General features: G+C 41.2%; 2 protein-coding genes across 2 annotated transcripts; both read right to left on the reverse strand.

The window, feature by feature from the left end:
- Window positions 1–2041: 2041 nt before the first annotated feature.
- LOC139471899 (uncharacterized) lies at window positions 2042–5364 on the reverse strand. The gene is made up of 2 exons (XM_071254411.1): window positions 4871–5364; window positions 2042–2948 (listed from the first exon to the last, which is right to left on the reverse strand). The coding sequence occupies exons 1-2, from the start codon at window positions 5362–5364 to the stop codon at window positions 2042–2044; spliced, it is 1401 nt and encodes a 466-aa protein (XP_071110512.1).
- Window positions 5365–13490: 8126 nt separating this feature from the next.
- On the reverse strand, window positions 13491–26185 carry LOC139471836 (microfibril-associated glycoprotein 4-like). Its single transcript, XM_071254336.1, has 5 exons — window positions 25846–26185; window positions 23613–23740; window positions 15347–15443; window positions 14679–14843; window positions 13491–13732 (listed from the first exon to the last, which is right to left on the reverse strand). The coding sequence occupies exons 1-5, from the start codon at window positions 26183–26185 to the stop codon at window positions 13491–13493; spliced, it is 972 nt and encodes a 323-aa protein (XP_071110437.1).
- Window positions 26186–26413: the final 228 nt, after the last annotated feature.

The raw sequence follows: 26413 nt of genomic DNA on the forward strand, positions 1-26413 counted from the left end.
AAGTGCTTCCCGAAAACCTCAGCCTTGTCAATACAAAGGAGTTGCTCAATTATATCAGCATGCAGTTCCTGTAGGCTAAAAGGGGGCGTATTTCTTACCCTTGTCTCTTCACGCCCCACAGTCTCAGACGCCACATCTTTGGCGTAACAATGTGCGGTGTGACGTCATAATAGTGACGCGCGGTGAAGCACTAAACGTTGCAAGGCTTCAGTCATCTTCTTTACGGACGGAAAGTCCATGTTAGAAGTATAAGAGAGTAAAGTATATTAATTTAAAACAACAACAATTTAACACATACAGCGCCATACTTGGTTATATTAATCAGCCATCATCGGTGTTTCCTTAATTCAGATCGAAATCCACTAAAAACACAAAATTCAACAATTGCCCTTCATTCAGTATCTTCACAAACAACAAATTGTTCCCGTTTATTATTGTCAAAGTGAAACAACATTAAATCTTATTATTACTATCATTTCAATGTGGAGCATGGATACAATGTGTGAAGCCCATTTCTGGTGTCCCCCGCCGTGATATTGCTGGAATATTGCTAAAAGCGGCGTAAAACCATACTCACTCACTCACTCAATGTGGAGCTAGGTTACTCTGCGCGTTCGGTTCCAAATTCAATGTAGCGCGTTTAAGTCTACAAGTAACCCCACTCTACATTGAAACCGACCCGTGAAGATCTGGGGTAGAAAAAGCCTTCAGCAACCCATGCTTGCCGTAAGAGGCGACAACGCTTTTCGTAAGAGGCGACTAACGGGATCGGGTGGTCAGGCTCGCTGACTTGTTTGATGCATGTCATCGTGTCCCAATTACTTGGATCGATGCTCACGATGTCAGTCATTGGGTTGACTGGTCCAGACTCAATTATTTCCCGACCGCCGACATATAGCTGGCGTTAAACACCAAACACACAAACAACAATACACCTTACGAAATGACAAATGCCCAAGTTGGTGATACTGACTCAGTGGATGTATTCAGAAGATGTTGTTTTGTCTTTAAAAACAACGTTTTTCAACCCATCACAAACTGTCATTCCTTTTACAATTGTAAGTAATGTACTCATGATCTCCACCTCAGCATGGTTAATTTCTCTTTTGCTCTGGTCCTCCAAGTTAGAATTGCACAGTTGTGACAAAACCCTTCTCTAACTTGCTGACAATTACATACTACTCAAAAAACAAATTAAGGATCACCCAATTCTTTTATATTGCTTTAGTTAATCTGGCATTGTAAAACACATTAACAGTGACATGAAAGAATAGGGTGATCCTTAACATGTTTTAGTAGTATATATGTACGGATGTGAATGAATGTTAACCGTTAAAGAAAGGAGATTCTTTTAAATTGACTTAAATAAATTTATTCAAAACTAGGACTTATTCAACTTTAACAAGTTTGGCAAACCCCAGAAAGTCATCCTCCATGCATGAATGAATAAAAAGTATTTACTGCCTTTGTCAGAACTGTTATAGCTATGTTCTAGTGCTCGAACTACAATCTCAACTTGGTACTGGAATGAGGATCTGTGAAGTCAAGGAATAGCCACCGATTTAATTGAAATAATGACTGAACACTCTGGGTTCGCACTACACATAGTAACATTATGCTACAGTAAAGTACGTTTATAACGAACACGCTTATAACGAACTGACGGATATAACGAACTGATTATTTTGGTCCCGACTATTTTCTATAACTATGCTGTATATATGCTTACGGTTATAACAAACTAAAGTTAGTGGTCCCTTTGAGTTCGTTATAACCGTAGTTTACTGTATTTGTTGTTTTATTACAAGTAAGCAAGGCATTTTTACATTGCCCACAGAAATATGCTGTGAACATGTAGCAGATCGGTTTTGTCAGATGAAAGGGTAGCCTGGTGCTTCAAGTGTTCGCTCCTCACGCTGAGGTCGATTCCAGTATTGGGTCGAATGTGCGAATTTCTACTGTCACGCTCACTCAGAGAGAATTGAATGATAAGACCAATATATTCTTTGTTAAACTCGGAGCAGTTCATAACATCAAAATTTCAATGGCTTTGTCTATCCAGGTTTAACTGGGTTATTCTCTCGATCACACGTTTAACAATTTTATCAGAATACTTCAGCAACGTAACGTCTATTGCTCGGAAGGAACCCCACTCCTTTGGCGATACAATACGGTAGTGATGCAGAAGGCATCGAGAATACTGACATATGCAACCATCGTGTCCTTTCCGAAATCGTTCAACTTTATGTATACCAGCGATTTCGACACCTGTTGGTTTGATGATCAATTTTGATCTATCGCCAGGATTGTTGATTCTTAAACCGCGTGTGTACAACAGGTAGGTGAGATTGAGTCTTCTTGCTTCTTGCTTCAGAGTGAAATTCCCCGTATGAGGTTGAAGGTTCAAAGGGAAAAAGGCATTTTTGACAAGCAGACAAGAACACGATGGTCGACCTTTCAAGTTGTCAACGATCATGTCTGAAGTATTGGCATACACCTTTGGTATGTAGACTTCATCCGTGTCTCCAGTCAGTATAAAATCAGAGACGTGCAAGTTTCTGTACATACACTCTTGAATGACAGCAAGTTGTGCAAAGTAATGAATCTCAGATCGGTTTACAGGTACATCCCATGGCAAGATTTCTAAAACTCCCAAATTACGATAATGTTTTAAAACATTCATAGCAGATTCGTGTATACTGTAATTGTAAACAATGAAATGTTCAACACCGAACATGAGGCTGATTTCAAGTGTCTGTATAAGCTGTAATGTGTCGCTGAAATTTGAATGAAGTGCTGAGAAACATCTTGTAAGCTGTCTTTTCTTCTTCAAAGGGTAGATAACTCTCAGCATGTTGTAAGCCTTTGTAGTATTATATCCCCTTATCCTTACTGCTGTTGGCCGTCCGTCTTTGGGAAACCCACACTTGATAAATCCTGAATGGTACCTGAAAAAAACCAATTGGAAACAAAGAGAACTTGACCATTCGAATGACCTTGACCTTAAATGAAGGTCGTTGAAAACCTTACCACTTCAATGCCCCACCCTACGGATTCTATGTCCCTAATGTCATTCCTACTTGGTTGATATATACTGAACCACAAATGAAACGCCACCACGGATAGATATATGCGAAACCTTATTTGTCCAAACGCTTTAAACATACTTTGAGACATATTAAAAAGATGAAACATGGCAAATCTGATCATCAAGGTTGAAATTAAAGTGTCAAATGTTCTGAAAGTGAAACACAACACTAGTCTCTGAGAAAAGGCACCACAATTATATCGTGTGTCCGCTATGTGCATTGATGACTGCCGTGCGACGTCGATACATGGAATGGATGAGGCGGCTGGTGAAGGCCACAGGCACTTGAGCCCACACTCTGAGGAACGCCTGATGCAGTTCAGCTGCAGTTGTCGGCCTTGGTTGGACGTCATTCATTTGGTTGGAATCTCGTCCCACAGGTGCTCAATAGGATTTAAATCGGGACAGAGGGCAGGCCACTGCATGGTTCTGATGCCATTCTGCTGGAGGAAGTCTCTTGTTGCTCTCGCAGTGTGGGCACGGGCGTTATCATGCTGAAACTCGTGTTTGCGGCGACGTGCCAAATGAGGTATGGCGTGTGGTCTCAAGACTTGATCAATGTACCGAGTTGCTGTGACACCATTGCCTCTACCTGGACCGATGTTCTGGAAGACCACAGGGCCGACCCTCTGTGCAAGACCAATTCCACCCCACACCATGATTCTCGGACCATCTCTCTCAACAACACAAGCATCCGAGTAACGTTCCCCACGGCGTCGCCAGACTCTCTCTCTCTCTTTCTCTCTCTCTCTCTCTCTCTCTCTCTCTCTCTCTCTCTCTCTCTCTGCCATCTGCTGTTCAGATACAGTAACGGCTCTCGTCTGAGAAGAGGACTCTTCTCCACTGCTGTCGGCGCCAATGCTGGCGCTGTGTTGCCCACTGAAGTCGGTCATGGCGATGACGTAGTGTCAGAATGGGTCCTCAGTCTGGCCTGTGACAGTGGTGTCTGCTCGTCAATCGTCGACGCACGATGTCCGCACTAATGTGTCGCTGGTGTGTCCCCATGGTCTGTCGAGCAGTTTCCGCAGCAGTAACAAATTGATCTTGAAGATGCTGTCGCACAATCTGACGATCCTGACGTCGGGTGGTGACCCTTGGCCTTCCACTACGTGGTCGGTCGTCTGTAGTGTTGGTGGTCTGGTACCGTTGCTGGACTTGAAATGTATTGGCTACTTGCCGTGCGGTTTGTCCAGCTTGCAATCGTCCAAGGGCTTGGTGTCGCTGATTTCTTCTCAATCTTGGCATGTGGCAGCAATTCAATAACGAATGAATGTTATCCGATCTGGGTGGCAAGAAATGGGGGAACGCATGTGCATTTCAATTTGCACGGAACACACGTGCATCGAGTAACCATGGCCGTTGCTGTGATGCGTTTGGGCGATCGGTTTTATTGTCATCTGCTTTTTATCATCAAATTTCATTTTTCCGGACATGGTAATGTTAAATTTTAGAAACTTTGACAAAAATTACCCAGATATTTAAATATCATGCAATGTTACTGGGGGTGACGTTTCTTTTGCGGTTCAGTATATGACAATTTCTCTTTGATCTGAAAATTGCATTGAACTTGTTTCAAGGATCGTATCAATCGATATTATATTTGATTAATTCAGGATTATACACAATTCTCTCCTCTTTATGCCGCACAATGACTCTGTTTGACACATTCACATTGAATATAAATGTACTGTGAATATTGTTAATATACTTTGGCTGTTGTGACCTTGACACCCTCCATGTCCTGTATTTACTTATTAATGAAATACGTCAAGTAAAACCTACCTGTATCCCCACTTAGGCTCTGGTACATACTGCAATATTCCCCTGTACGTGACCGGAGAAGCTTGTCCAGAACCATTGAAGTACGTGCATACAAATGATGGCAGTTCCCTCGCATCCTGGATATGTCTAACCACTGCTATTACCCTGATTATAGGGACATCAATGTCGTCGTATATTGCCGAATACACATACGTGTTGAGAGTGTCTCCAACTCTCTGGAACCCCGTCTGAGATTCAGAATTGCTTCTATCTAAGTTTCGCCTTTTGGTCCGGCTTATGTGTTGGATCTGGGTATGGTGATGTGCATCGATATCTTGTGTAAGTCCATGAGCTGACGTCATCATTGACAGGCTTTGCATCAACTCCCGATCGTGTACAGATTGTTGAGCATAACGCAATAAAATAAACATTGACAGCAGGCTGGTTATCAACAATCCGGCTAATATCTTCCTTATATCCGCTGTCTTCTTCCCTTTCACCTTCCCACTGTCCATTGTGTGCAAAGTGTCAGCTCTGCAAAAACGATGCACCCAACGTTGACTTAGATGGGATAAAACGAACATATTAATATTGAAGCAGTCTTCCAAGCTACACCACACGCAGTACAATACTGATTAGAGTCGTTGAAATCGATTTCCCGTTTCACTCTACAGGGAATAATATAATGTCCCACATAATTTCAGTATCGAACTGGAAAGAAACTTGCGGTAGATTTCCTACAATGACATGTAACAATAACATGCTGCATTATTAAGCGACCAGAAATGGATATATCATGATGATGGTGGCGTGGGGTAGTGGGCAAAGCGTTCGCTCGTCTTGCCTAACCGGGTTTGATTTTCCAAAACAGTTCCCAATGCAAATGACAATCATGCTCTTTAAGATGGCAGCCAAAATGAGGCGTGGGGACGTTTGTTAGTGTTGAAGCTGTGAATGCAAATTATGATGTGTAAATATATTATCAGTGTCTTCTTTCACATTACTTCGATTTGTCATAAGATCTTCATGTGGCAATGATACGCTGAAAGTGTAATTGGTTGGCTGTGTATTTAGGAACGTCAAAAAGGGTAGTTCTCCTTTTCACGAACACCGGGCGTCATCACTTGTTGATGGTGATTCATGCACACATGCTCATGATATAGTCGGAATAGAACAATCGACTCTAGTTCGTGTTTGACTGCACAAAGTTAGAACACGACTATACGTTTTCATTGAAAGAAGCAAAAGACCGATGGGTGGAACTACAAACAGTATCAGAGCGCACAGTATCGACTGGAGAACACGGTTCTTTATATTGCTTTGAAACATTTGGCCAAACCAGAAACAGACCCCACGAAATCGGACACACAATATTTCAAATTTTAGGAACCACCAACAGTTTTATTTCATTTTTTTATTTCATTTCATTTTCCCTATTTTCACCATATGTTCCCGTGCTTTTAAAGGTGAACAATTGACTTGCCTTCGCATGTGTTTGTGACGGTGTTTCGGGTGGGGCAGGAATTCCCTTGATATCATCACTATTTGATAGATGCTCGTGATAGAGTCGGTGCAATCGACTCTGCTCTCAGATTTCTTATGAATATTGATAGTGGTTTGTCGCCTTTATTCTGATATCTGTTTTCAAATGACGGCGACGGCCTACTGTTTATCGACCGCCACCCCATTGCTACAATCTATAACTGAACAAACCTGCTACTTCACGTAAAGAATGTCAATAAATAACGCTCATTGCAAACTATTAATCCATCTTTGTTCGCTCAACTCGAAAGGAGGACAATGCGCCAGTTGTCTGTAAATATGGACGGCCGTGTCGCCCTTGGATCCACTCTGGTCGAGATGTCATTCGTTCTAACAGGTGATAAATATGTTTATATCCACGCCATGTCGGGTTTGTGTGGACCCAAGGAACACGGTATACTGAGAGTCAATGCTGCCTCTCATTGTATTTTGGTTTGGTTTGTTGTTTTACGCCGCATTCAGCAATATTCTAGCTATGTGACGGCGGTCTGTAAATAATCGAGTCTGGCCCAGACAATCCAGTGATTTACATCATGAGCATCGATCCACGCAATTGGGATCGATGACATGCATCAACCAAGTTCAACGAGCCTGACCACCCGATCCTGTTAGTCGCCTTTTACGACAAGCATAGTCGCATTTTACGGCAAGCATGGGTTGCTGAAGACCTATTCTACCGCGGATCTTCACGGGTCGCCTCTCCTTGGATCCCAGCGTGTACGGAGTATGGTCCCTTCCACGATCAACAATCCTATCTGTACACACTATTTATCTCCGGTAATATGAGAATTAAGGGACAGCAAAAGAAGACTCGTAGGTTGAAGCTGATGTTGATGCATACGCCTCATTGCAGACCACTTCGACATCTCCACCACCCTTCCTTAGCTTCATCAACCCATCAACGACGTCGACCGCCCCAAAAGAAACGGTCATCCCAATACCAACGCCCGCCCCAACACCCACGTCCAAGCCAATACTCAATATAACTTTGAGGCCTCCGACCCACATACAAACGTTTCAGAGTAAACATAATGTACATCAACTTACACAAATATATCAGTGATATGTATCTGTGCCCGTATAGATGTTAGGATTGTTGGGGACCTTTTCTTTTGCAGGGGATTATAACAGACGAAACCCAGGAACTTGGGAAAACACCTAAAATTATGAAAAACTTTGGTAAAAATCTTTTTGAGGAATCGAATTATTTCAGACTGACGGCATTTCAACATTTCTGCTGAGGTATTATCAATGCATGGTGCCTTTTCTAATTTTCAAATGGTTAATCGCCTCAGTTATTTCACTGTCGTTGTCGCGGATTCCAGTAATACTTATCCACATGATCATAAGGTACACGGGGCATATTGACAACGCATGACAATGCATGAATAACACACTTTTTTTTAACACACTTTTTTTTCGTCCCGCATAGACATATATCTCCTCAGACAGGAAACATGTTCCAGACAAACTCGTGTGCCTTCGTCGCGGAAGCGAACATAAAATATCCATGAAATAGTTCCAGCAACCCCTTGTACAAACGCCACGGGTCAGCGAAACACATTACAAGCCTGAAGTAATTATGTTATCATATATGCAATAGTCATGTGTTAAAATAAAACCGAGAAAAACATACGTGTCTTCCTATTTTTTGTAAATTAAGCCATGTGTCAATCACATTTCTATTGGATAAATAAGTGCCAATCGGATGTTGGTAAACAAGGAGTCATGTGAAAAAACAACAAAGTTGTGCATCCTGTATCAAGGTTACATTTATTTTCTTTTTAAGGATTTCGTGTGAAGATCCGACGTGCATACTTAGCCCCCACTCTTTGAATGTTCATATTGAAAATAATTACAAAAACTTAAAGTCTATTAAATATGGATTATATATTTTATATATTATAGTAATTCATAAACACATGCCTATACAACACAACGCCGCCAGTAGCATTTTTGTGTCCACTTCCTTCTCCCCTCGCATCTTCCAGCGCATTGTGTACAAGCTGTGAAAACTCTGCAAAAAAAGATCAGCGGACGTTGACTGATTTTACTTTGTAAAATTGTCTTTCAAAGCTAACCAATCGCATGTTTACAAATAGTCGGTTTTGTTTGTTTGTTTGTTTTTTGTTTAACGCCCCACTCAGCAATATTTCAGCTACATGACCGAGGTCTGTAATAGTAGGTATGAGAGTGATGTATTATCGTTGATATGAATGTTTCATGTTTCCTTCAAAACAGAGTCGATAAACAGATATCTGGCTACTTATCTTCTATTAATGCTAATCCGTAGTATTGGATTAAAGTTTGTGAAAAAAAACCACACTTTATAAGCTTGGCTGGCCGTTTGGGGCGAAAGACTACCTCAGCTGAGGTTGCCCACTGTGACTGCCGCTCTGTTGCCACCCTCGTATATAAGCTTAAAACTAAATACAACCTGAGAGAAAATTCCAAATTTGAGTTCGTTCCGTGCTTCGAATGGAAGTATAAAGAATTGCTGTCTAGCTGTATATACAGAAGCTGGCTTGGTTTGATCTAATATCTGTGTATTTAGATCAGGTCGGCTGAATATGAGGTATCGCCCTGGAAGAGTGGGTTGGGTTTAATGCCGCTTTTAACACTATTCCAGTTATATCACGGCGTGTCAGCTTAATGTGGGAGGAAAGCCCGAAGTGATGCAGGTCTCAGACGTTTACCGCTTCGGTGAAAGCCACGAGCACGGGTATGGTGCTGACAAACCTTGAAACATAATCGGGGCAACCGGGATTCAAACCCACAATCATAGGTTTCTGGCGTGCCCAAGGGACGCAACTCTGCACAGCGAATCGCGGCGCCTGTGACGACAGGGCCACCCGTGCCCCCTCAACATTTGAGGAAAACTTCTCGCGGCGCTCCCGGAGAAAGGCCTAAAACACGGTTCACGGACACGTGATTTGGCGCTCCTGTAAGCAGGCAAATATAATTAGAACAAAGGAGTACCGCTCATCAATTTCATAACCATAGTTAATGTTCAAATAACCCAAGTTTAGTTAAAATGTTTAAAATGTCAAAATATACATTTGATAAGATTGTTCATTCCAGGTGAAGTCGTTCCAACAGATCGTCGGTGTAGTCAGACAGACGGTGGTTGACGAGGTCGTCATTCAGTGGTCTAGGCGAGCGTCGGTCTCGACGTGGCATCGCTTAAGGGGAGGTGCAGAAGGATGGTCCAAGCTCAAGATGCTTATTCCTGAGTGGGATTGCTCTCTGTGATGTCAACCAAGTCAGCGTGCCTGACCACCCGATGCCGTTAGTCGTCTCTTACGACAAGCATAGTCGCTTTTTACGGCAAGCATGGGTTGCTGAAGACCTATTCGACCCCGGATCTTCACGGGTCTCTAAAATATGTAGCCACATTTGATCGTACATAGACTACGTTCAGTGCGACGAAATGTTTATTTGACAGCTTCATGTAAACTATGAGCGAACAAAATACTGTCTTACATCCGAACAACATCTTGACAGATATATTAGAATTGTACGAGTATATGTAACGTGACACATTCGATACGAAAACGTACTTGTTTTATGTGGCGAAAAGAAAGTTTGCGCTATGACGTCAAAACACGAGAGGGAGGTCTACATGGGCAAAGACAAAAAGGGGCATAACTCCGCAATGCTTAACTATAAGCCATTGCAACTCAGTATCCGACATGTCCTTGGTAAGCATCTGCTATAGCTTAGGACAATACATTCTAGTATATTTTTGTTTATGTATATCTACAAAGTTCCCACATAGCTATCGATCTTGACAACCACACCGGTTCCTTTTCTGGGACATTGAATGATTGTCATAAAGGTCGGTCGTCAAGCAATATGAGGGCATTATCAAGTTACAGTGGCCCGCTCATTTCTGATAACATGCGGGCAATTCAAGAGTTCCATGCGACCAGGGGCGGTCGGGTGGCCTAGTGGTTAAAGCTTGGCTCGTCACGCCGAAGACCCGGGTTCGATTCCCGACATGGGTACAATGTGTGAAGCCCATATCTGGTGTCCCCCGCCGTGATATTGCTGGAATATTGCTAAAAGCGGCGTAAAACCATTCTCACTCACTCCATGTGACCAGCATAGTACCTCTGCCACAGACCAGCACCATGTGACGATTCGTCACATCTTCCACAGTTCATTGCATATGTTTTCTTCTGTTTCATTTTTGACAAGTTTACATATCTAGATAAACATATGTCATGGTTTACTTTAACTGAGAAAATATCCGAAATCGTGAAAAAAAATCCGTTTGCGTAGTTATCCTATATTTACATTGATTGTACGGCTACACGTGCTGTCATCGTTGATGTGTAAACATGTATTGTCATGCAACTCACTGTAGCAGTTGTAATTATGCTAAACAATATGTAAAGCGCCCCCAAATACTTGCATTAGTCCGTTCTGATTTCTAAAAAGGGCGTTTGTTTACAAACAAGAGAAAGGTCCGGTCACGTGATATGCAAATTAGCCTGTGGCAGTGGTGTTTTGCTAAGCCACCAACTGCGCCGGAGCGTGCCTGGGATCCCATCTCTCTGGGATCGCGAGGGGAAAATAGTATCTATGTGGAGAATCGAACCCGGGCCTTTGGCGTGAATAGCCAAATTGAATGATTTGGCCATAGGCAATACCTGATCAGGACAAAGAAACCCTGAACCGCAATATACCCCATGCAATAATGAATTAAGTAAAATTAGACAATTATTACCAACATCTTAATGGAAAATGGTTTGAGACACGTCGCTGCATACAAACCAAATTTGGAACCCTCACATTACGCTCACAGTTGAACTAAACTATTTTGCAAGTGTTCAAAACATCAAAATATGTGATAAAGCAAATTTACTATAATGCTTAGAAATGGGAAATCTCACCTGAAATGTTGACTTGTATTACGGAAGTGATTACTGTAAAATATAGAAGCAGACTGAAACATACAGCTGTAACCAAGTACACATCGCCCAGGGTCCCGTTCTTCAAGTATGGGAGTTACAGCGGACGTCGTGTATAAATATTAGTCTCTTTCAAATCTGGCACGCAGCTCTACGGAAGCGTAGTAGAGCCACGAGGAAATTTATTTTGTCTCCTATTTTATCTCCTAGGTAGGACTTAGTATCTACTACATAGGACTTATTATCTCCTACGTAGGACTTAGTATCTTCTACGTAGGACTTAATATCTCCTATGTAGGACTTCCTATCTACTACGTAGGAGATAGTTATTCTAGTCCATATTAAGTCCTGCGTAGGAGATAGTAAGTCCTACGTAGAAGATACTAAGTCCTACGTAGGAGATAGTTATTCTAGTCCATATTAAATCCTACGTAGGAGATAGTAAGTCCTACGTAGGAGATAGTTATTCTAGTCCATATTAAATCCTACGTAGGAGATAGTAAGTCCTATGTAGGAGACACTAAGTCCTACGTAGGAGATAGTTATTCTAGTCCATATTAAGTCCTACGTAGGAGATAGTAAGTCCTACGTAATGGATACTATGTCCTACGCAGAACATACTAAGTCCTACGTAGGAGATAGTTATTCTAGTCCATATTAAGTCCTACGTAGGAGATAGTAAGTCCTACGTAGGAGATAGTAAGCCCTACGTAGAAGATACTAAGTCCAACGTAGGAGATAGTTATTCTAGTCCATATAAAGTCCTACGTAGGAGATAGTTATTCTAGTCCATATAAAGTCCTACGTGGGAGATAGTTAGTCCTATGTAGGAGATACTATGTCCTACGTAGGAGATAGTTATTCTAGTCCATATTAAGTCCTACGTAGGAGATAGTAAGTCCTACGTAGGAGATACTAAGTCCTACGTAGGAGATAGTTATTCTAGTCCATATTAAGTCCTACACGTAGGAGATACTAAGTCCTACGTAGGAGATAGTGATTCTAGGCCATACTAAGTCCTACGTAAGAGATAGTAAGTCCTACATCGGAGATAGTAAGTCCTACATGGTGGATAGTAAGTCCTACGTAGGAGATAGTGATTCTAGGCCATACTTAGTCCTACATCGGAGATAGTAAGTCCTACATGGTGGATAGTAAGTCCTACGTAGGGAATAATAAGTCCTACGTAGGAGATACTCAGACAAAAATAAATTCACCGTGGCCCTACTACGCTTCCGTACAGCACTCAAAGCTAGATGTTATCTCGATCCACACTGCGAACCCTTTTTTCGTAGGTATAATAAAGTTTGGAACGGAGAAGTACGGAAGTTCTTAAGGGTCATTAGCACTTTTATTTTTTTCTTATAATTTCAAGATGCTATGTTGAAATATCAAGATGCATATGATGAAATGTCAGAATAATGATCTACCTCGGAATACATATATATAGTGTGTATGTTTTGTTAGTTGTGAACAAAGTAAAAACAATCTTGAAATCTAAAAATATCCCTGAAATGTTTCTGTTACAGAAGTCTCAGAAGTAGATTGGACACTTTATAGATTTTATCGATTTTGTCGATCGCCTGTGTCGTGAAGGGTGTAATTATCAGATATGACCTAACGGTGGAGTCTACTATCGCCTACAGTGCACTTTGCCTACACTCACTTTGCCTACAGAAATTGTAGCATTTTGTGGTAGTTTGCCTACACTAATAAAAATACATCCCTAACTGACAAATGGATTAGTCCACTCACTAATTCGTTACAGGTTAAAAATTTCAAACAAAGATACTGCAACAACATATCAAGATAAAACTTGTAACTCCCTGATCTTGCTATGTTGTTACAATGTATTTACCTGAGTATCTCTCATGAGAAGAGAGAAGCCAGCATATAATTAACAACAAAGTATAATATCAGTAACAACATTTAATCAAGTATGAAGGCCCAGTCATACAATTTGGAACCACTGTGACAACACAGGTCCAAGGACAAACACACATCTAGAAGGATGGCACAGTCACCTCAACAAAGACTGTCAAGCGTGTCCATCCAAACATATTCGCCTTGATCCGAGTGTTGCAGCAACTGGAGAAGACCGAGAGAAACAAACTGGTACAGTTCCAGCATGGTGCGCAACTTCTAAAAATATGCTGCAAATAATGTCTGTGGTGCACACAGTATTAACAGCACGGTCGTATTCTCATCTCTGTGTTTTTCAGAGAGTAGTAATAGCCATGCCAGGTGTTCCAGTTGATGCCCTCTGCGAACTTTGTGTTGTTGTATTCCCCGTTCAGGTTTGCATCGTGACATGCGCAGTACCACCAGCCTCCTTTGTACAATTGTGCGCAGTTGCCGGAAGAGGTGTCGAGGTCGCGGTCTCGGGCAGAGAAGGCGCAGCCGCCGTGATTCATCATTGAATCACCTGTTTTTGTGAATAAAAGAAGAAACGTTTGACAACAACGCTAGCAGATCTGCCAAAACATACCCCTATAAAAGCTAAAACATTAGTATCATAAAGACAATACTTATTAAGTACATAAAGACGTAACTATGACTTCTGACATAAAATTTGGATACATTGTATGAAGACCAAAGTGATGCGGGGAGTAGACTTTTATCGGTTTGATGGTTCGGTGACTTGGTAATCGCGTAACAGCCTGATCAGTCGGCTTGGATCATTGCTCATTGTTTGGTGAGACTCGGTTATTGACAGGAACAAAAATCATTTAATTGGCATGAAAAAAATGTTTATTTGATTTAACCAGTATCAACCAAATACTTGTAGTAAAGGCACAGTATTCAGTCAATATCAGTGTTTACCCATTATTCGGTAATCTGGACCATTTCACAAGCAAGAGAAAGTCCGGAAAAACAGATTTTCACTGTTTATTCAACACAGCTCAATCAATCCATCAGATGTAATTTAAATTGCCTCTAAGACCCAGCTAACGTATAATGAAAATAAATATTGCTTCCTTATGCAAATGACCCTTCAAGGTTTTAATCATTATTGCCAAAGACACACAAATGACAATGGCTAGCTACACTTTTCGATTTCCCAGTGTATTCTCCATTGGTTTGTGATAAATACCCTGGACTCATAGATTTCTTTGGAGAGTGACGTCACCTGCTCCATTAAGTCGCATTCCCTTGCACAACTTGACTATACGGCTATTTACAGGGTCGTGTCATTTGATCGGGACCCCAAACGACGGGTCTAGGGATTATGTGGCAGTGGCCAGAGACAACCACGCTCTCTCTCTCTCTCTCTCTCTCTCTCTCTCTCTCTCTCTCTCTCTGTGTCTCTCTGTCTCTCTCTCTCTCAGTCTCTCTCTCTCTCTCGCTCTCTCAATCGGCGAGTAACTTACCAGCGCTTCCAGTGAAGCCAGAGATGTGTAGAACATAGTTGTCAGCCAGACTACCAATGGAGAACTCTCTGTAGTTAGCCACTTTGGGTTCACCTTGAAAGTCCCGGAGCTTTATTCTTAACTGGTACTGCCGTCCGTGCATAATACGCCATATCTTTTCATTGCCTGGAATGAATACGTACATAAATGCAAAATACAACAACAGGTGCAGGCAGTTCATCTTTCACTAGCATTACTATAAATAATTAGGGTAATCTGTCGGGAAAACAAGAGCATATCATTTTGCACACATTTTGCACTATTTTAAACCGTCCTAAATAATAGTCTACACACACACACACACACACACACACACACACACACACACACACACACACACACACCCCACACCTCAGTCCCTTATCAATAACGTTTTTGTTTGTTCCAGTCGCCGCGCCCTGCATGATGGCGTCTTGTAAATAATCTGAACCAGACAATCCATTGAACGTTATTGTGAGCAACGATCCACGCCATAGGAACATTCAACACGCAATTAACCAAGTCACCGAGCCTGACCACTCAATCCATTTAGTCGACTCTTTCGACCAGCATAGGTTGCTGAGGACTTGTTCTAACCAAGAGTCCCCACGGGGAACAGAGATTTTTCGAGGCTTCCAAGGTCAACTCACCTAGCCAGAACTCTCCATCCAGGTCACCAAACCCTTCCTTGTACTCGTTCCACGTTCTGTAAAAGTTTACAGATCCGTCCTGTCGTCTTTGGATCACCTGTTGCAATGTATGGCAGTTTCGTTATGGAGCATGTTGGTGTAAACCACAAAGTTGAAATGTCACAATATATTCTCCATCTTTATTACCACTATCAATTTGTAATATAATATAACATGTCAATGCAAGAGAACACCCAGTCTTGATTATCCACCGAAACCAGGTGCTCGCTAAAGGTGTAAGCACGTTATGTGAAGAACCTATATCTATTTGGTTTAATTGGCAAACAAAAAAACACAGAAGTGCAAACTTTTGTTTACACTAAAATAGTAACGTTTCTTCGTTAATTTCTCCAAGGCGACAGGATTATGGAGAGAATTATTTAAAACGTTGTTTTGTTTTGTCTCATAAATTTATCCAATTCTATCCATGTCTCACTTGTTGATTACTGAGAAAAATAAGTCTAAATCCAAACAAAGCTCTAACAAATCAGCTCAGCTGGATGTGTAGTGTCAACAAAGTCAGACACTTAACAAAATCGGTTGTCAGTATATCTAAATATATCTGTACGGACTCAGTCAGATAATGATGATTAAGTGATAAACTATGACAAAATACGAAACACTTAACCACATTTCAACAATGTGTGTTTTAAATCTGCAACAACAAAGCATGTTTACTCTCTTTTTTTACACGTACCCTATTTACGTTATAGACTTATAACAATTTGATCTTATCATGGAATCGAACCTCTCTTGAGTACCGGGCAATTTTGTTCAATAGATTCTGAGAAGAACAAGAGAAAACACAAAAATTGTGTCTACCGAAGTTAAATTCTTTTAATGACGCCTTCAATCTTCCAAGACCCATTACAATCCGCAACAAGGGTTCAGATCTTTACGGTCAGCTTCAACTGGCCAGCAGAGAGTTGATGTTTACAATCCAAAAAATGTTTCGAGAATTTCAAATTATGTTAATATGGCAAAAACACAAGCAATCTTCGACAAAAGACAATGGTCAACTGAAGGTTAAAACCTAAAATATCGCAAGTACAAAAATGAAAACATAATATGTTGTTGAGCTCCACAACCAACTGCACATATATTAAATCTCGTGACATTGAAAAGAACAGATACATGACACTTTCGCTAACCTGGATATGTTGTCGACAGTTTAAAATCATTAGTCAGACGCTGAAGTAGATGTACTGTCGGCATTTATATTCGAATGATTTATAAATGATTAGAAACCCAATTGATGTGACCACAAGGAGAAACACACATAGCTTAAGAGTTTAGCGTCCTCAGTCTGGCACGTTCAGTGGAGGTGGCAGCAGAGCAATTATGCGTTTTGAGAGAATTCAAGATCATGACCAAAACATGTTCTACAGTTTTAACAGAACATATACCACATTTCATTGTATTATAAACACAGCTGGTTCTGCAATGGTTATCAACAGGTATTCCAACAAAGGAGTGTGCTTGCGACAAGAGAAGTAACCCGGAAAGTATTGCATACCACCATTAACTTGGTGAAACGCATGCAACCAAACAGCTGTATGCATGAATGCATGGAGCAGGTAGCCCAGCATATACCTGACCACTAGCAAACATAATGACGTACCTAAAAGCATGTCTACAATAATGCCATCACTGCAAGTTTAATGACATCACTTCCCATTTCAGGAAACACATGCAAGATAACTGTAAAGCAGAAAGTCCTCTGCCTCAGCGCCATTAAATAGGAAGTTATACGCACTTCCGGTGAAATGATGTCACACCCACTTTGGAAATAACTCACATATGAAACTGGAAATACATGTCATATTAAACCGGAAGTACATGTCATATGAAACCGGAAATACCTGTCATATGAAACCGGAAATACATGTCATATGAAAGTTTGAAATACATGTCATAAAAAAACTCGACTTCACAGCAGAAAATACTCGACCAACGTCAATAAAAAAGTAATGCACTTCCGCAATATTGAATCGTTTGGTAAAATACATGTCTTCTACAAATAAACGCAACACAACCTGACCATAATCATACGACATCTCTGTTGACAGCAGAGTCCACTGTACTATTCCGACTATATCACAAGCATGTGTTTGTGATTCACCATCAAATACTCGTAGTTATGATACCGGGCGTTGCGAAAAGGGTAAACAGCGCCCTGACCTTGCATGGAAAAGTAAATGTTTGTTTGTTGCCTGACTTTTCTAGCTATGTTTGGTTGTTTTAGAAATTCGATTTGAAACATATGCTGTTACTCGATACTTCTATTGACCCAGACAATTGGTAATGCAAATGCTTTCATTAAGTACTTTCGCATGCGTGCCATTGACATGTTTCATCAGAAATGGCATTCAGATATTTATGAAAGTTCAAGATATGATACTTATCGCCAATTCAAGTCATTGCTTGAACCAGAATCCTATTTATCAAATTTACGGTACAGGAATTCTCGTAACACCCTTATTCGTTTCAGACTTGGCCTGAATGATCTAAAAATTAACACAGGGAGATTTTCATCTATTGAAAAATGGATACGATTATGCCCATTTTGTGACATTGTTGTCGAAGACGAATACCATTTCATGTTTATTTGCCCTATATACGAAAATCTAAGAGACAAGTACTTACCGCAGTGGTCTCTATCTCATTTTAATGCTAAAAGATTGTCTTCATTACTGTCTTGCAAGGATCTTATAACACAACATCAACTGGCTTTGTACATACATAATGCTTTTTTGTTACGAAGTGAATTGTTACCTTGACTTTGTATTTTATAAAATATGTTATGTAACTCCGTTGTATATGGGCCTGTGGCCTTTCATACAATAAAGAATTGAATTGAATTGAATTGACTCGCCACAACAAAGAGAAATTATATCACGTCTTTTATCTGATCAATATTTATTTAAATACGAAATCAGATCGTGAAAAATATTTTCACCTAAAAAACTCAATAGTTGTCTGCAATTGTGTTTAAAACGTTTCGAAATGTTTATTAGAACACACGTATTTTCGTATGACAAAGACTTTCCTTGTCAGTGAATACAACATTGTGACGTAATCTCGATGAAATCAGATGAAATAAAAGAAACAAAACCCTTTCCCTAATAGTTAGAAACCAGCCATTGTACGATTCCGACTTTATCATGATTCACTTTCAGTACTTGAAGTAAAAAACAACTTTGTTGACAGCCCGCAGCATTCCTTGCTTACGCCCGATTAGTGCAAGGGCTGTTAGGAGTCGCTTACGAGAGCATAACGTCCTATCACGACGTTCAGATGTACGTCAAGTTTGGCTGACACGTCACCGCACTGCAGGCCAGCCATGGTCGAGACAACATCTGAGGTCCGGTCACAGGACTGGGGGTCCTGGTCAGAGATGAGTCCAGGCTCCATCTTGACAGCAGTGATGGCCGCCAGCTTGTTTATCGTCATCGGATTGAACTTTTTGTGCTGACGCTTGTGTTCCACGTTCTGCAGTTGGTGGTAGGAGAGAAATGGCGTGATGGGGCATCACTGCACCCCACAAGACCCTTGTAGTGGTCGTCAATGGCAACTCAACAGGTGCACGGTACCGTGACGAAGTTTTCCGTCCTCACGTCCTCCCGTTCCTTCAGACCCATGGACGTCTCATCACTTTACAGCAGAACAATGCACGCCCTCTCTTTGCAGGAGTTGTCACAGATTTCATTGGACAACAGAACATCCTCCCACTCCCTTGGTCTGTTGATTCGCCACATCTATTGCCCATCGAAAATGAGTGGGGTGAAATGGAACGTGGTTGGTCATACTGCGACAGACCTTGGTCCAGATCGGGAAAGACATCCCTCCTCAACCGTCTTGTGTCGTCACTTAGGAGATAAATATTTCGTTTTGTAAGATTTGCGTGATGTTATGCTGAATTTGATTTGAACACGACGCCGTAAGGCGGAGTGTTCAAATGAAAAATTTCCGTACATCCATTCAGCATAACATCACGCAAATCTTACAAAACGAAATATTTATCGACATTGTAACATGAACGTTAATTAAAATCGATATTTAGGAGGAACTAATTTACTGAGCGCATGACACAACAAGACTGTCGTTAGTAATACGTCTCCTCGTGCTCACCTTCGAAAAGATGCATGATATGGGGTGCCGCAAAACCGATCAATGGTTTCGAGGTACTCCAATAATGATGGTCCATTTTACGAAAGGGGTGGTCACATGTTCAAGCCCATTTCTCAGAAAATAAACAAACAACAGGAAATATCACAAATTCAATTCTTTATCACAGTTCCTCATCTTACTTGTAATTTGTAGTTATGCGTATCTATAAAATACAAATAATCAAAATTAGAAAAGACGTACATACTGTTTGGCCCCTGTACAAGATAGTGTCAACTCGCCTGAAACTGAGGTGGTGACAAGAGACGTCAAACATGTGCTAAATTTCAGACATGCAGCTTAGCTGGAATGGAAAAAGTTTTTTACTGTTACTGTGGAATAACATATGTGAGAGAGACCGTGGGAATTATCAGAAGAATTAACCTGGAAATTATTCACGGGAGCAGTGGACAGTGGCAGGATATTTGTATCTTAGACAGGTACCAAATTACGTTCGTTAGCGAACTGCTGCTGTCCCTGAAAAATGTTCGAATTATGTCGTTTTTGAGCCAAGCTCGAGTCAATGGAATACGACTTCAACGATTCATCGGTTTTGTGGCCGGTAATTTTGCAAATCTCTCGATTTTCAATACCTGCGTTTGACAGCAAAGTGACGGCAGTTTGCAGTGTGAAATTCCCGTTCTTGGATAATGTTTATGCTGCGCTCAAATGGCGGTCCCCTGATGTGCCTGTGTATGGCAGCACGCAACCCAACAAAACTCGATTTTGAGTAAAGATCTCCCTCAGCATTTCTGACTTCGGCATAAAAGAACCTCAGTCTCTCATTCAGTTGAAAAGCAGGAAGCTCTTCGAACGTGGGTTCAAAACCTCGGAAACCAAGTCATTCTGGAAGTGAAAAGATTGCCTTGTTCAGGGTACAAATGTGACGGTAAGTGGGAGTAATTCGTTATTATTACGGTGTCGTGTTTAAATGAAATTTCCGTATATCCATTTAGTATAACATATCTCAAATCTTACAAAACGAAATATTTAATTTATGTTAAGATTTTGGTCAATCTCGTTATATTATTGCCAATTTTTGCGATGACACATTGGTCACGCTTTACATTGCTATCATGGCAATGGTGTAAGGGAGGTAACTCTCGCTGATGTTGATCGAATCTGTTTAGGAAATTTTGGTATGTGTTCATGTATTCTTTTATGATTCAATGGCTTACGTCGAAATATTTTAACTGCCTGTAGATTTGGAGAGGTTCTCATCCAAGATGTCCTGTACTGCTTTTTCATCAAGGGACGCGAAGCGGTCACTGGAGGCTTGAACGTTGGGCTCTACGGAAACGCTGGCTGTATTTCCTAGTTCAGGGGCCATCTCGGAACGGTTTTCAGCTTCAACAGCTGTTGTGGGTTATAATAAGAACAAAATTAGGTGGGTGTATGAAAGTCATAACTATTATAGAGTTGCAATAAATGTTTTTACTATGTTAAAAATTGATTTTGTTTTGTTTTACCTTTGACCAAGCCCAAAAAAATTACATTAATTATGATTATTATTTTGTAATTAATGGAAAAAGGTAAATTTCATTTACCTTCAAATTCTTGAATTATCTCAGAAAATGTCTCGTCGTCCCATTCACTCAATATTTCATCGAAATCTCCGATGTGGAAGTCAGGGTAAATTTCCCTCTGTTCCTCCATGTTGATGATTTCAAAAATAGTTCCATTAATTAATGTATACATACACGGTGATGAGACCCCAAAAATTCAGCGATGTTATGCTCATTCGAGAACACTTTTTAACCAATCAGATCAGGGAACATACCTACTTTTATGTTACAATGAGGCGTCACTGAGGCGCCACTGTCAAACGTGTATCAGGGCTAATGGTGGTCATACCCGATACTGACTTGTGAACTAACAATTGACCCCACACCACATTTCACCTGAGATAAATTAACTGAGGACACTGTTATGGTGAACTCATGTTTCACGGACATCAATAGATTGTTCTGTCGCAAATTGTTCTTTGTCGTGTCTTTATTATTTCCCATGATATTTAGTCAGTGATATATTATATTATATATTATATATTCCAGTAACATAACTATATACAAAGGACTTTAAACATATCTATCGATAAAAAGCATTTTGTGAAAATGGCAAACATACTTTAAGGATGACCTTCACTGTGACCGTAGCCTTATACATACTAGGTAACTCACGAGTAAGTAATCATTTTCTAGTAGGTCAGTAAATAAACGTTTTGGGGCTATGACTTTGACCCTTGACATGACATATAATTATTTCCCTTTGGATATATACTGAACCGAATTAAAAACTTCACAATCCTAAAATTTTAACATTTTGACCAGTTATCATTGTGGGCCCTTATTGTGTATTTAAACAGTAATGGCCACGTATTGTCTTCAGATAAAACCCGTTTTTGTGCAGGTGAATCGATCAAAATCAAGTGCACAGCACTATAGTGGCAAAAGTGTTTTTTCACGTGCAACTGGTTACGTGGCCATATTACCGTGCGTGTTTTCAGCCATACTTGTTAGCAGTCATTAACAAAAAAAGAAAAACACAAGAAAAAAAGTCTTTACGGCCATTTGTCATGTCACGCCTTTCAAATGTGCAACGTGAACGTGCCATCGGCATGTTGCAGACGGGAACGTCCGTAGCTGAAGTCGCAAGGACGATGGGTTGTAGTCGACGGACTGTTTATGATTTACATACGCGTCTACAGCAAACGGGTACCACCGCTGATCGACCACGTGTGACGTCACATGCAGAGGATCGTCAGATTGTCTTACTTCACCTCCGTAACCGATTTTTGACGGCTACATCAACCAGAAATGAACTGTTTAGGGGTAGACTGAGTGCGCAAACTATTCGAAACCGTCCGAGAACTGCTCACCTTCAAGCACGACGGCCATACTGCGGGCCGATTCTGACTCAATTACACAGACGTCAACGTCAATTGTGGGCACAGCGACACTTACGATGGACTCAGAGGAATTGGAATGAAGTCGTCTTCAGTGATGAATCCCGATTTAATCTTCGATTTGCTGATGGTAGGGCGAGGGTGTGGAGGCACCGTCATGAACGTTACGCCCAGTGTTGTGTACAGGAAGTTGACAGATTTCGAGGCGGAAGTGTCATTGTGTGGGGTGCTTTCTGTGGCAATGCACGTTCCAGGCTTCTTGTCATCCGTGGCAACCTCAACGCTGCTGCTTACAGCGACCAGGTACTGGCACCAGAACTCCTGCCTTTTATGGCAGCACATGGACCCGGTTTGATCTTCCAACACGACAATGCCAGACCCCACACAGCAATTTTGACAAGGGATTTCCTTCAGAATGCGGGAGTCAACGTCATGGACTGGCCGTCAAGGTCTCCCGATCTCAATCCCATCGAACACGTCTGGGATGCTCTTGGCAGAAGTCTGCGCACTCTCCAGAACCAACCACAGCATTTGCAAGATCTTGGCACGATTTTTCAGCAACAATGGCGTCGTCTTCCCAATCATGTGTTCACAAGCATCGCAAGGTCCATGCGGAGGCGTTGTGTGGCAGTTGTCAACGCACATGGTGGCCATACACGCTACTGAACTTGTGTGCCATCAGATTCTCGTGCTTGGGACTTATGATTTAAACTGTTTATGTTATTACCGAATACCGTAGGTGCTTGGAAGAAACTATGGTTACCACCGTTAATTAAAATCCTTCTTTGGACATTAATGATTAAAAATTACCTTCTCTGATACATTTGTCCGTTGTATATCATATATGGGATAACTTTTAAAAATGTGAAGTTTTTAATTTGACTCAGTATATAAAAGATATAATGTTATGCATGGTATGATATCCCTGATATGTCCAAACACCAAAGTGCGACGGTGAGGGACGGTCCAATATTGCCGTTGCCAAAAGAGTAGGGGCTCTTGTATTACCGATCATGATGCCTTGAACAAACTGAGTACCACGATCAGGTGCCTTCACTGGTGGGAATAAAATGTTTACTACGCATGGCACACCACGGATAAACAGGTGAGCTTTATACATAACTTCATTTTTTACGGCTATTGTAACATGCTTACCGTCCATATTCTTATTGCAGAATAACAGTAGACTTGGAACTGCTCATGTCCACCAGGAGGGTTGAGGACGTAGATGCCAGATTTCAGTGAAGGGAACCGAGTCATGATATCTTCACAGTCACTGTAACCTGTCGACGTGTATTCAAATGTGTAACAGGGACACAGGCCAAGGCATCAACAAAAAGCCTGAAAAGATCTGAAAACTTATAAATCTCAAAATGACCGCCTCCGTGGACTCGTGGTAGAGCGACTGAGGCTCGATCCCCGGCCGCGTCATGCCAAAAGACATTGATGGTACCCTGTCTGGTGCTCGGCATTATGGGGCTAAAACAAGGACTGGTCGGCTCGGAGTCAGTATACTGTGTCTAATTAGGGTATTCATGTTAAACTGCGGCATGGTATCTCAGTGGGCTAGCACTATAAATCGGCAAGCCGCCACACGCACGCACGCACGCACGCACACACGTGCATGCACGTAGCTTTATAGGAGCAATAATCTTAAACGCGACGTTAAACCCATTTTACCTCACCTATTGATCTAAAAAAATATTTTCGTTTCCTTTATGTTTTCCCCTTATCCATCTTCCCGAGGCAAGAGTGTCCACTAACCTTTTTATCAAAATCTTGTTTCCACCCTTGCATAATCAAGCCCGCTTCCCTGTGCTAAATATGATAGTCCAATCAGAGAACGTTTCACAAAATCTACATCCACGACTGATACATCTATGTATGAAAGTTATTTAGAGCGGCCGGTCTTTGTTGACACAAATATGTTTTTTCATCTTTTAAACCCCAAAACGATTGCCTGTGTGTTTGTTTCGCGAATGTTTTCGTTATCTGATCGAAAAGGTCGTCGCCTATGGTAGTCTCCATCTTTGTGAAGCTATACGAGATAAGAACAGCGATCTGATTGGATATTGCTTTTTCATTACAAGGGGCACAACTCGTGACCATCGCGAGATGGCGCCAGGGTCAAGGCAAGAAAAGTTGCCTAGTAATTGGGCTTTGATATAGGCTAGTGGACACGCTTTCCTCGGGAAGATGACCCATAAAGAGCCACGTTCTATTAATTTGTGTAACATCGTGAGAAACAGCATTGAATAGTCAATATGAAGCGACATGGCGTCAAAACTATTTCTTAAAAATACGGTGACCCGAGCGGACTTTTATTGCCGAATCTTAATGAATATATCAGGTATCATCTTTCTAAAACGATTCGGCTTCATTTCCTGATGTCTTCACTGAGTTTCAGTGATCCATTCATGTATTATTACCTTTTACGCCCAAAGGAATCTGTTTCGGTGGATAATCGACACTGGGAATTCTCTGGCTGGCGTTGCTGTTTTGTCAAATTGATTCGGAAACTTCGACACATCCAGTATACAATCAAATGCGATGTCTCAAAGGTGGATTTCAATTTATCAACGAAATATGTTTACCATGATCTACTAATGATGTCATAAGGTTGTCGTTACTTTTCATACGTACGTATTCAAATATCCACTGCATGCATAAGACTTAAAAGAAATCTGTAGAACGGCATTTAATTGAATATGGCAAACGAACGAATTGCCTTGAATGTAACCTTGACCTTATACGTAGGCCACTCGCGGCAAGTTAGTCTGTAAACATTCTATTCAGGTTATCACATTCATGACGACCTTGACCCTTGACATGACTGATCAGCGTGTCAAAACCAATTCAGGGCCATAAAGGAATGATTGAGTGATTTTATGCCGCTTTTACCAAAAATCCAGCAATGTCACAGCGGGGGACTAAACACTAATATATACTACGATTTGTGCTCACACGAGTGACCCTTGTGTATATATGGGAATAGTCAGATTATCCGAAACGATTTCCTGCATGTGAGCGAGTGAATATATGTTTCTATGATAATGGTCTTTAACAATATTCCAGCAATATAAACGGTTACATCTGGTCGTTACAATGCGGTAAAAGTTCGCTCGGGACACGTCTGGTTGTCTGTGGAACGTTACCGTCTGTCACACCCGACTCTAGTTCTACGTCTGATACCTGCATCAATTCGGGCTTTCCTCCCACATTAAGCTGCCACGCCGTCATGTAACTGGAATACTGTTAAAAGCGGCGTTAACTCCAACTCACTTACTCACTCACTCACTCAATTATTTCTACGCCAGCACAAGCTGATTGTAATCCAAAAACCTCCCATCTTCACCATCACATTAGTAATACACATTACTCAACTAACTTGCATTGTTGGCATAAAGACCATCAATGGAGTACTTGAAGCCCGGTTTAGGAACCAGAATGTCGTGGCTGGTGTAAATCTGCGTGTGTCCTTGACATGAACCAGACAAAGCGTTGTAGAAGAAAGAGACACACTTGGAGTCTCTGTAACACCTTTCTGCACAGCCCAGTGTATGAAACTTCTTGTCCTTCCAGAGTGGCTCCATGTCGGCTATCTTGTCCTGAAGATCTTGGATGCGCACATAGGAATGCTGGTGACACATGGGGATAGCACGTCTAGCAAATACGATGAAGAACACAACGTACGGGCAGATAAGCATGTAACCTCGATACACGTCCATCCTTGTCTACTGCCAGACTCACCTCTGGCTCGCTGGAATGATACTGATGATTTTCTTTAACATGATTAGCTACGCTTCTCTAAGGCTTCAAACGAACCTAATTATTGTCACTGGAATGCGTGGAATATGAGGTATCTATTGTGACAAAACTTTGAAAGAGTAAACAAATATATAATTCATTCATTCCCTTCTTCAGTTCATGCTAATTTCATAATTAGTGGATATCAT

The sequence above is a fragment of the Haliotis cracherodii genome, unplaced genomic scaffold, assembly GCF_022045235.1.
Source record: "Haliotis cracherodii isolate W230 unplaced genomic scaffold, xgHalCrac1.p SCAF_23, whole genome shotgun sequence".
Lineage (NCBI taxonomy): Eukaryota > Metazoa > Mollusca > Gastropoda > Lepetellida > Haliotidae > Haliotis > Haliotis cracherodii.